Source organism: Thamnophis sirtalis, unplaced genomic scaffold (genome assembly GCF_051295495.1).
Source record: "Thamnophis sirtalis isolate CommonGarterSnake01/CBP01778 unplaced genomic scaffold, rThaSir2_p1.2 scaffold_5, whole genome shotgun sequence".
Lineage (NCBI taxonomy): Eukaryota > Metazoa > Chordata > Lepidosauria > Squamata > Natricidae > Thamnophis > Thamnophis sirtalis.
In genome coordinates, this window is record NW_028261385.1 from 15572262 (window position 1) to 15584977 (window position 12716).

General features: G+C 38.0%; 1 protein-coding gene across 18 annotated transcripts in view; it reads right to left on the bottom strand.

The window, feature by feature from the left end:
• TCF4 (transcription factor 4) overlaps positions 1-12716 on the bottom strand; it is a 417049-nt gene that overhangs the window by 9145 nt on the left and 395188 nt on the right. For 15 of the 18 annotated variants that reach the window (XR_015696633.1, XR_015696636.1, XR_015696632.1 and 12 more), the window contains 3 exons: positions 6657-6792; positions 5115-5277; positions 1350-1579 (listed from right to left, as the gene is read on the bottom strand). Coding sequence is in view for 1 of the 18 variants with exons in the window: in XM_087715341.1 (XP_087571467.1) it covers positions 1350-1579; positions 5115-5277; positions 6657-6792 (529 nt within the window). In the remaining 17 variants the exon portion in view is untranslated. The remainder of the gene's footprint in view (positions 1-1349; positions 1580-5114; positions 5278-6656; positions 6793-12716) is intronic. The other 3 variants (XR_015696641.1, XR_015696631.1, XR_015696645.1) reach the window with 1 other exon arrangement.

The window sequence follows — 12716 nt, forward strand, 5'->3', positions numbered from 1 at the left end:
TTCAGGAATGTCCTTGATTCCCAAGAGAAAGTAATTTGTTTTAACTACAAAGCCCAACTATCTCTATTTCCCTCCCCCTGTCCCTCTTCTCCAGTTGTCAACGCCGAAGTCTCAAAATGGCCTCAGTCAGATCATTTTCAGGGCTGACAATAACCTTTAAAGCCTGTGGCCTAGCTACTTTGTGCGTTCAAGTATAACATCTGCCTCATCCTGCTGCCATTTCCTTCAATTGGCCAGGAATCTCCATTATAATGATAAATAATTTTGATTCTCTGAATCTCATGTCTTTGGCTAATTTTCCACTATAAAATTGTTTTCATTTCCTCTCCAAGCCTCGCCCATCTCAATTTGTGACATTTGAGACAGATTCACCTGCATTTCAGAACAATTGTTACTTCAGACCTGAAGTTTAAAGTTATTTTAATCACTGCAACTTAGCACTGGTGTTGTGCATCAGGCCGTTGCTTGATGTACAACATAAATTATCTACTAAACATACTAACCACTTTAGGAGTTTGGAGTAATAACCATCACTGGATTGATAACTGGATTGATAACATAATTTAGAATGAATTTTGTGATACTGGTTTATTTCATTTTATTTCTTTATTAAATTTATATGCCGCACATGTCACTGTCATGGGACTCTGGGTGGCTTAAAACAATAGCTCTCCAAAAATTAAAAATGAAATAAGTAGAAACTTTTTTTTAAAGTGTGGACTAAATTTCAAGGTCAGTCATTTCAATGATACCACTTTGTAGCATAAAGATGATCCTTTCATAGTAGCTTACATAGCATAGTTGTTAAAACATTCATGACTGGAAGAGACATGGAAACAAGGTCAGCCAATGAATAGGCATAGCAACTAAGTCAGCCATGGGAGCTTAAACAGATCTGAGTCTGTGCAAAGAATTGAAACAGAAACTTAAGCAGTCTGCTACTTTGAGAAGTAAACTAGCAGTCTGTCTGGGCTTGTCTGCTGAAATGAAACTAACTACTTGTGTTTGCTTGTAACTCTCCTGTCTTGTGTTTACTTGGAAGAACCACCAGTTGGTATTGTACATTTATTCATCTATTCTTATGTATATGAAGAAGTTAATGAATCCAGCTGCATGTTATCCTCTGTGTGCTTTCTGGATTTGATTTTTCTGCAATGAACTCTGACAGTAGTGTTGTCCTGGCCTGTATGAGCTCAGACCAAGGTTTTAACAAAACATCCTTATGACCTGGACTCATGTAATCCATCATCGCATCATTAGCAAAGCATAGTAATCCTTTTAAGATCTAAGGTTTCAAAACATCTGATTGAGATTTGCAGATCAATAGGATACAGTTAGCCTTAACTCACCTCTGACTTGCTGCTCTAAACTGAGGATAACTGCTACAGCTTGATGTAAGATTAAAAGTTTGGTCTGGGGCTTGTCGCTTTTTAGATGGAGCTGCACCATCCGGCCCAGCTCTTTGAAAGCCTCGTTGATGTCACGGACGCGCAGGCGCTCACGGGCATTGTTGGCCATTCTTCTTTCCTTCTCGCGCTCTGCTTTTTGTTCCGGAGTAAGATCTTCGTCGTCATTATTGCTGAGAGGGAAACATAGCACAGGATTTTCTAATGGGGTTGAAACTCCAGGGGTTTTTATCAACATGTCATTTCAAAGTACGGGCCTTACTTAAAAGGAATACAGGGACGTAAAGCTTTAGCTACATTGAATAGTGTGGCAGAAGGCCAAATAAATCTGAATGAACAAAATGCTTCACTTTTTAAAAAAGCCATACGTGCCAATACATGGTTTCATTGCTATCTGTCATATTGAATGTAATAAACAGTACATAGAAAGAGCCACAACTGTAACATGACTTTTGACATATTCAAGAAATCGGTTCACAATGGTTCTAGATAAAATCAGAGACTTTTCCTTTGGCTTAATGGATAAAGTAAGTCTTTAGTAAGACTGTAATAATATTCTTCTTCTCATCTTTCCTATTACCTATCTCCTTTTCTACTTATAACTATAACTTTATGATTTATATTGTTTTATTTAATTTCCTAGTACGATTTATGTAGATTCTATCACTAAGTGTTGTATCTTATGAGTTTTGATGAATTTATTTTTATGATGACTATGATCATGATTTATCACTTAAACTTTTATGTACAATGAGAGCTTATGCACCGAAGGCAAATTCCTTGTGTGTCCAATCACATTTGGCCAATAAAGAATTCCTATTCTATTCCATTCCATTCCATTTGAAAAAGAAATTGGAATTTTGATGTTATATATGCTGACAGCAGCAAGAACATTCTATGCACAAAAATGGAAGGATTCTTTGATTCCTAGAATGAACGAATGACTACAAAAGTTGGAGTTAGCAGAGATGGCTAAATTGACTGTTTTGATTAAAGTAAAAGAATGTGATTAATTTTGTTTCTATTCGGAAAATGTTTCTGGATTTGGGAGCTTGAGGTAGAAAAAAAATGAAATTTTGATTTTGGGTTTTGATGATTAGATAGTGTGGTTGTTATAGAAATGGCTAATATGTATTATGTAAAAGGGAAAAGTTGAGGTTGTATTTTATTACCTTACTCTACTGCACCAAAGAGTCAAAAGTCAATGCGTTTCACCCCCATCTACCCTACAGGTTTTCGTCTTCTTCTCATCCCCCCCTATTTTCCCATTGTTTTCATTTTTCTTTGTATTTCATTTTTCTTCTGGGTTTTGATAAACTAATACAATTTTGAGAAAATAATTGTTTTGAGCAGGTCTTAAAATCTGATTCCAAAAACATGCTTCAGAATGCTTGTGAGCACAAGGCTTGTTGGCAACCTTTTAAAGCAGCAATGTATTATTCCAGGATAGTTGGAAAGACGCATCTGCTTAAGAGGGTGCAATCAGATGCTGTGAGTGTGCCTCTATGCATTCTGAAATACCTTTCTGGAATTAAATCCAATCTAATAGGTAAAATACCTTAAAACTAAAGCTAAGGTTGCTGTTGTAATACATACATATGCATGCATGCATGCATGCATGCATGTATGTATGTATGTATGTATGTATGTAGTATTTGTGCTGATAAATAAATAAAGGGAGACTAGTATAGATCTATTTCAAGCTATTTAGCTCTCATCAGCTAGCCATACCCTTACTGGGATTCGAACCTGGGCTGTATTGTTATCAGCTGAGCCAGGGAGAAAGGTATATATTTAAAGTCACAACCCCTGGATAATTGGGGCATACCAGGGGTTGTGACTTTAAATATATATATATATATATATATATATATATATATATATATATATATATATATATATATATATATATATATATATATATATATATATATATATATATATATATATATATATATATATATATATATATATATATATAATTTTATTACCTACATACATACACACACAAACACATACATAGTGATCTTAAGTTATTATTAACCTTAGCAATTATCTTTTTTTCCTCTGCAGAGTTTTTATATTATGCTAAAAGGTTATTTAGCCTGCAGCTAACTCAGGTTTCTCAAAAATGTCTGTATGATATAAAACTTTCTACAGAGCCTGCTAAAATCCAAAGCAAAAGGGTTAAGTTAGATGTAACGATACTTGCAAGTATCATTGGCAAATTGGCCTTTGTCCCTATAGTGTTGCCTTTTCCCTGGAAAACTGGATGCAGATTTTCTATTTATTTATTTGATTACATATATATGTAATGAACTATAGTCATTACATTAGCCAGTTGAGCGAAGAGCCAGTATGACCCAAAGAAATTCTAAGATTTAGCTAGATGAAAATGATGATTGGTGGATTTTATTTCCAATTTGTATTTTTCCTTTATGCTCAGAGCACACTTGAAAGGGTTAATAGTAATAATCAATCAATAATCAATCAAAAACATATAATAAATATGAGCACTTAATATCGGACAACAGCATTAACCAATATGAATTAAAATGGTTTTAGCTATACTGTTAAATATATATATTTCTTTCATTGCCACTTTATGAGTCAGTTTGAAGTTCTTTGCAGATACTCCTCAAAGCCCACTTAGCTGCACTTCTTTGGCATTAGGTCTGCTGTGTTATGGGGATTTATATCATGTAGTATTTTACACACGTAGAAATCAGAATACAATTTTTATGCATTCAGGCATCAGGGAATCTCTCAAGGCTATTTCATAGTTCTTGCCTGAATTACTGATTCCTTCAGCCACCGAATGCAAGAGATTGTTGCATGCTGAAGAAGCAAAATGTTATCCTAAGTGCAAAGTGGCTCCTATTAAATTAAATTTTATACATTTTTATTTATTTCTGAGACTTTTCTGTATTCCACGCCATTTCATAAAACCCGCTCACAAGGAGAACTTAGTTTATTTAATACTCAACAACCGTTCTATTGTTCAGACAAAAATCTGAATGTAATAGAAGATGATTCAGAAGCGTCCTTGCTGATGAAATCCAATATAGTTTATGAAAAACATAAGGGACAGACCAAGGGTCAGTGGTAATGAAAGAGGAATCTTGCATACTGACTCCTGTAAGCAAGAAATAATGGTCTACAAAAGGGTTCCAAGTTATTATTGGGAACAAGACTTGATGAATTTATTCCAGTTTCTTTCCAAACCTTGGCAATGTGCCTTCGATCATATCTTAACGAATTACTTCTGCTTAAATTGGACAAGCTACCCTGATTTATCCAGCTTACAGTTATGATTACAGTTATGTTATAAAAAAACCACTACCCAGGAACATGTGTATTCCACATAACTATTATAAAATAACTATTATAAAAATGGTATCTGCTTAAAATTTTGTGTGTGTTTTCATAGGTACATCAGACCACTGAAACTGGCTCTAATTTAAGTCTATATATAGCTCTGTCCATACAGTTCTGCCTAAGCGTTCGTCCTTTCCCCAAATTCAGCCCTTCTAGAGTACAAGCTTCCAAACAGATACTCTTTAGTACTTCTAAGAAAGGGCTATGAGTTTCTTGTCTTATTTTTGACCAGCAGGAAAAAAAAACTCGACAGAGTTTCTTCCTGTTCTGTTCACTTCATCAAAATCCAATAAAGGAATTAAATGAAGCGACACTATTATATACGGTTACCTAGATCTTGACCTAGTAATTGATTTGATATCCTTCTTGTCATCGTCTAACTTCTTGTCGTCGGAAGATTTCGAGTCCTGGAGGTTCTCCTCTCCTTCGTCATCAGATTTGATTTCAGAACTCCCTGAAGATATGCTTTGCCCTTGAAGTCCAGTTGGCATGCCTGTGCAGAAGGGAAAAGAAGAATACGTCTGCATGCAGGCATTCGTACAAAACGTATATGAACACGCATATCACCAATAAAGGTAAAGGTTCCCCTCACACGTATGTGCTAGTCGGTCCCAACTCTAGGGGGCGGTGCTCATCTCTGTTTCTAAGCCTTAGAGCCAGCGGTGTCCGAAGACCTCTCTGTGGTCATGTGGCTGTCATGACTAAATGCCGAAGGCTCACGGAACGCTGTTACCTTCCCACCAAACGTAGTTCCTATTTTTCTACTTGCATTTTTATGTTCTTTCGAACTGCTAGGTTGGCAGAAGTAACGGTAGCTAACAAATCCGCTAGGGATTTGAACTGCAGAACTGCTGACCTTTCTGATTGACAAGCTCAGCGTCTCAGCCACTGAGCCACCGTGTCCCTTACATATCACCAATAGTAACAATGTTTAAGAATTGTGTGGGCGCTACATTAACAACCTATTTGTATTGCAAAAAGAAAAAAGAAAAAGAAAACCCATTTAATGAAAACAGTGAGTAAATAGCAACACGACGTAAATTTATATATCGCTCCATGGTGCTTTCCAGCACTCTCTGAGCAGTTTACAATGTCAATATTCAGTGATATTGTTTTCCACCATTTTGACTCAGGATGTAGAAAGGCAACCCCAACAATGGGAAAACAAATAGTTCCCACCAACACCTCACCACAAAACTTCAATTCTGCTGGACTGCTTCAACTACTGAGCCATTGTTCCCTTTGAAAGTCCTACAGTAACCTTGACGTATAACCATTCGAACTTAGAACAGTGCTGAAAAACGTGACTTACAATCAGTCCTCCCACTTATGATCGTGGCTGAATGCCTGCCGTCATGTGATTGCAATCTGGGTGCTTGGCAGCTTGCACTTATGACAACTACAGTCAGGCAATCACCATTTGCCACTTTCCCAGATGTTTTCATGGTGGCATGATGATTACATTTTATCCAATCAGTCATTCAATGAAAAAATCAATCAATATTCTGCTTTGTGTTGATCCCAATTTCAATATTAAGCAAAACATTTTTTTGAAGATTTCATTGTGTTTCAGAAAGAATTATTTAACTCTAGAGTGAAATAATTGTGATTGTGCATACCGTAATATTAGGTTTTAACATGAAACCTTTAATAATTTAAATCAACAAGCCACATTATTAACTAATTTGGCAAGCTGTCATATATTTACTTCTCCATCTACACAGAGAGTCTTTCAGTAGGGGTGTGGTTTTAATAAAGAGTAAGTCCACTCCTTCTTCTATGTGGTTACCCTCCTGACATTTGAAGCCTGCTGTCACAGATTATAGATTATATAGATCAAGGCACAGGGCCAGGCAATGCCGTTGCACATACCTCGGTAAGGATCCGGAGGCTGGTTTAAGTCAGGAGATGTTGCAGACTGCACTGGCAGCTGTGGGACAGGAACTTGGTTTGGCACAAGTGAATGGCTGCCACGGAGGCCAACGGCATCTTCACGATGAGCCCCAACCTGCCAGAGGAGAAGGAAGAAAAGATTTAGACAGGACTGTTTTAAGCGAAACAACCTAGGACCTAGGAGTAATCATTTCAAACGATCCAAGCCCCAGAGCTCACTGTGACAGCATTGCCAAAAAGGCATTAAGAGTTGTTAACCTAATTTTGTGAAGCTTCTTCTCCAGTAACACTGTACTGCAAACTAGAGCATACAAAACTTTTGCCGGACCAATCCTCAAATACAGCTCATCTGCCTGGAATCCACACTGTACATCGGACATTAATACAACTGAGCGGGTCCAGAGATATTTCACGAGAAGAGTCCTCTACTCCTCTGCTCACAACAGAATCCCTTATGCCACCAGGCTTGACATTTTGGGCTTGGACAACCTAGGACAATGCCGATTAAGATCTGACCTAAGTGCAGTACACAAAATTGTGTGCTACAATGTCCTACCTGTCAATGACTACCTCAGCTTCAACCGCAATAATACACGGGCAAACAATAGATACAAACTCAAGGTGAACGGCTCCTAATTTGATTGCAGAAAATATGACTTCAGCAACAGAAAGGTCAACGCCTGGAATGCTCTACCTAATTCTGTTGTTACATCCTCTAACCCCCATAACTTTAACCTTAAACTGTCTAGCGTGGACCTTACTCCTTTCCTAAAAGGTCTATAGGGGGCGTGCGTAAGTGTACCAGCGTGCCTACCATCCCTGTCCTATTGCCCCCATTTATCCATACCCAGTTCCTGTGTTCATGTCCATGTTTATACTTATACTTGTTAACATGTACATGTTACTTTGATAACTAACTAAATAAATATAATAAAAACTAAATAAATCCAAGAAGCCATGGGGTTTCCTATTCAATAGCTTGGGGAGATGCTGGAAATAAACATAGGTGTTTAAACATCATGGCAAGGTTTCCTTGTAGCTTTTCACTAGAGGGCGCCGAGGCACTGTGATAGGTATATATTGTATGTATATACAAAAAACAACACCACTTAACAGTCAGTAAGGCGCTGTGCAGCACTTTTAGTGACAAACACAGCAAAGGAGCTCAGGCAGGTAAAACATCAAATTGTGTCTCCCAGGGTGCTGCAGTAGAGAGGCTGATTCGTACCCATCTGTCTTCTATCATGTCCGCCAACAGATCTGACAATTATCTTAATGCCCATATGCTTAATTGTGGGCTTCACAATTCCCTCACTGCTATCAGAAATCCTGCAGGAATTTCAATTTGGCATCCAACCTCCCTTTTAGGGGATAAGATTCTTGGGAAAGCCACTTTTCTCCCTGTTTTTCCTCTACTTTTATAACGCCAGCTAAGCTTCTGACAAGGCGGCTAGTGAAGCATTGCAAAAACTCCTACTGCACGATTTGTAGTGGTGGTGGTGGTAGTAGCGGTACTAATAGTATCATCATGGCCGTCCCATCCATCCCCTGGCTTTCCAGAAACCAGACCTAGAATAAATTAATCTTCTCTGTTCTATCATTAGCCATAGATTCCAGCTCCAAGGGAGAGATGCTTCTGCCAATATCATGACTTCGGATAATACATCTATCAAAATTTTATTAACCACACCACTAAGGCCATCATTGTAGGAATGAAGGTGTCAGGGTAATGGTGCTGTTGGCATAATTGATGGAACTAGTTAAATGGAACTAGAGACAAGGTGGCGCAGTGGTTAAATGCAGCACTGCAGGCTACTGCTAGATCAGCAGTTCAGCGGTTCAAATCTCACTGGCTCAGGGTTGACTCAGCCTTCCATCCTTCCGAGGTGGGTAAAATGAGGACCCAGATTGTTGGGGGCAATATGCTGACTCACTGTAAACCACTTAGAGAGGCCTGAAAGGCCTATGAAGCGGTATATAAGTCTACTGCTATTGCTATTGCTATAAATGGAAACCGTTTTTTTTTTTGTGTGTTTTCTGTTTTTGGTATGGCACAGTATTCAATGGGTCTGTTAAATTAAACCAGTTGCAGGATTAAGGAAAGACAGAGAAGGGTGCTATGATATCTTTTTACACAATGCAGCTTACTTAAAACAATTATAAGACAACTTACTCGAGGTTCAGTTATTCAGAACACTGATTCAATAGAGGTGCTATTTATGTACCAGTGCCACTATTATTGCTGTTGACACTACAACTATTACCAGTGTGTCTACAATGATTAGGTGTTGTACAAACATTAAACAACAAGAAAAAGCTCTGCTTGCAAGCCCTCAGTAAGTAGACATATACAAGACGAAGAGGGGAAGAGACAACTGGGAGAACAAAGCCAATCTTTGTTAGGCTGTGATGGTGAGATGCATTATGGTATGGACTGCTGCTGAAAATTCAGGAAAGAAAATTTGGGTGGAAAGAAACATGATAATCTTTAATTTATCCCAAAACATGATAATCCTTCATTTAGCCAAAAGATTGGGTTCAAGCATAGGAAAGACTCCGAAGGGTCCTATAAAGTTAGAAGATAAAATAGATGTTTGACCAGCCATCTTGCATGACAATTAAATGGGAAGAAAGACTTTGACCAAGCACATTAGTGAAGACCTCAGAAACTTCTTAAAAAGTTGGTCTCATCCCCTTGAACAATCAGAATATTCAAGGTGATACCAACAGCCTAAGCCATACAGAGCTCAGAATTTTAGAGAGATGCTGCTCTTGCTTCCCAAATGCTGCACTTTGAAGGACCTTTTGGGGATCAGATCCAAAGTACTTCACACTCATAACAATTTTTAATAATATTCTGAATTCACCAACTCAGACACAAGCATGATTTTACATGTGCACAAACAATGAGCAATATTAAAAGCATGGATAGATGATAAAGATAAAGGTCGATGAATGGTACTTTATTTCAAGATAATTTCCTGTTAAATCTAGCACGCAGGCTAAATAATATTTCCTGCCTGTATCAAATGACCCTAATTTTCGAAGAGATTGCTGAAGGATTTGATAAAAAGGAAGTGGAAATATTCATCACCCACAATGGGGTGAAACCAAGTCCATATTTTGGGAGATCTCAGCAATTCAAAGTTATTGGGCAAATCCCAGTCTTGAAAATATGTCACCGGTTCTCTTCACTGTTAATTTATCTGAGGAAATCTTTGTGAACACAGAACTTTAGGATATTAACCCAGTGTTTAATACCCATTTATTTCTTGCTCTGAATCTTCAAAAAAAAAAAAAAAGGCCTTATATTACATAAAAGGGCAATCTAGTGTGACAAATAGAAACTCTACCTAAGCCTTGTCATTGGAACTCTTCAAATTTGCAGATGACGCCAAACTGGCAGGAATAGCCAACACTCCACAAGATAGGCTCAAGATACAGAAGTATCTTGACAAACTTGAACATTGGGCACTATCTAATAAAATGAAATTCAATGGTGAAAAAAGTAAAGTTCTATATTTAGCCAAGAAAAACAAAATGCACAGGTACAGTATAGGTGGCACCTTGCTCAGTAGTAGTAGCTGTGAGAGGGATCTTGGAGTCTTAGTGGACAACCATTTAAATATGGTATGCAGCAGCTGCCAAAAAAGCCAACACAGTTCTAGGCTGCATAAACAGAGGGATAGAAGATCACGTGAAGTGTTAATACCACTTTATAATGCCTTGGTAAGGCCACACTTGGAATACTGCATTCAGGTTTGGTCACCACGATGTAGAAAAAATGTGGAGATTCTAGAAAGAGTGCAAAGAAGAGCAACTAAGATGATTAGGGGATTGGAGACTAAAACATATGAAGACCGGTTGCAAGAACTGAGTATGTTTAGTTTAATGAAAAGAAGGACTAGGGGAGACATGATAGCAGTGTTCCAATATCTCAGGGACTGCCACAAAGAAGAGGGAGTCAAACTATTCGCCAAAGGACTTGAGGGCAGGACAAGAAGCAATGGGTGGAAACAAATCAGGAGAGAAGCAACTTAGAATGGATGAGAAATTTCCTGACAGTTAGAACAATTAATCAATGGAACAACTTGCCTCCAGAAGTTATGAATGCTCCAACACTGGAAGTTTTAACAATGATGTTGGATAACCATTTGTCTGGTGTAGGGTTTCCTGCCTAAGCAGGGGGTTGGACTAGAAGACCTCCAAGGTCCCTTCCAACTCTCAATTCAATTCAATTCATTCTGGTGAACAAATAAAACTTAGACCAGAGTTCCTTAACTTTGACACCTTTAAAATGTGTGGACTTTAAATCCCAGAATTCTTGGAAAAGAAGTCTACATATCTTAAAGTTGCCAAGGTTGAGGGATACTGACTTAGACATTTAACATTCCAAACAATTATCTCTTTCAATTTGTGGGTGGAGGTAATGCAAGAATGTCATCTGGTTCGGTCTTTCATTGTGACACAAACTGGGAGTGAGGAGAAAGAGGAAAGGAACATATTACTGGGGCAAGGATTTTTGAGAGGTGTAAAAGTTTTAAAAAGAACTTTCCAAAAGTTTTAAAGGTATCTCACCTCAAAGGATGGTGTTCAGTGATCCAGAAAGTTATTTAGATTCCAGAATTAAGAAGAGGAGGCAAAGGAGGTCATACACAGCTATTTTAATCTGATAACCTGTCAGATTTGATCTGTTCTGGAAAAATATATGGATCCACTTGATGGACAGCGTGGAGAAACAGAAAACAATATAGTTTTTGTTTCTATCCAGTAATCATTCAGGTATCCATGGGCCAAATCACAGCACAACAAGGACAAAGAACTCATCTAACCCTAAGCTGCTATTGCTAAATCAGACACCCCTCATCCTATACCTGTTCATTTGAAGTTAATTACTTCAGTGTAGGACTATACACTTTTCTCTGTTTTTTCCCATTTCATTTCATTTCAGCCCTTTCCAACCTATCAAAATTATTTTGAATATTATTTCTATTCAGCACAGCATTAGCTATCCCAGATGATTCCATGTCATCTGCAAATTTGATAAGCATTCCAACCACCTCTTCCTCCAAGACATTAATGCAAATTTCAAGAGAAGAAGATACCTCTCTCCAAGGTGATGCACAACCATGAGCTTCTGAATATGTTTTTCAAGCCAGGTATGCTGGTACTTAATTGTCATGCCATTCATATCATGAAATATGAGACACCTTGGTGGAAATCAGGCTTCCACCTCTCTGAAGGTGGAAGGGAAGGTTGGGAGGGGAAGATTGCTGTTTTTCCAAGAGATTATATTTGTAAATATTTTGCAAAAGAGAGAGATAGAGAGAGAGAAGGAGAGAGAGAGAGAGAGAGAGAGGGAGGGAGACAGAGAGAAATAAAGAACTGAAAACTCAAAAAATTTTCTTGCATTTTAAAAGTAATCTGCAAAAGTAATATGGTTTACATGAAGTGAAAAATTCCATGATTATGGATGTCAACTGACCATAGTTGTATCTAGTCAAACCAGAACTTTGTCTTAGCCATCCTATGAAAACAATGTTGAGGCTCTAAAAAGAGTGCAGAGAAGAGCAGCAAAGATGATTAGGGGACTGGGGGCTAAAACATATGAAGAACGGTTGCAGGAACTGAGTATGAGTATGCCTAGTTTAATGAAAAGAAGGACTAGGGGAGACATGATAGCAGGCTTCCAATACCTCAGGGGCTGCCAAAAAGAAGAAGGAGTCAAGCTATTCTCCAAAGGACCTGAGAGTAAGACAAGAAGCAATGGGTGGAAACTGATCAAGGAGAGAAGCAACTTAGAACTGAGGAGAAATTTCCTAACAGCTAGAACAATTAATCAATGGAACAATTTTCCTCCAGAAGTTGTGAATGCTCCAACACTGGAAGTTTTTAAGAAGATGTTGGATAACCATTTGTCTGAAGTGGTGTAGTTTCCCCTGCCTGAGCAGGGGATTGGACTAGAAGACCTCCAAGGTCCCTCCCAACTCTGTTATTCTATTCTATTCTATTCGATTCTATTCTAAAACAAGCGAGCTG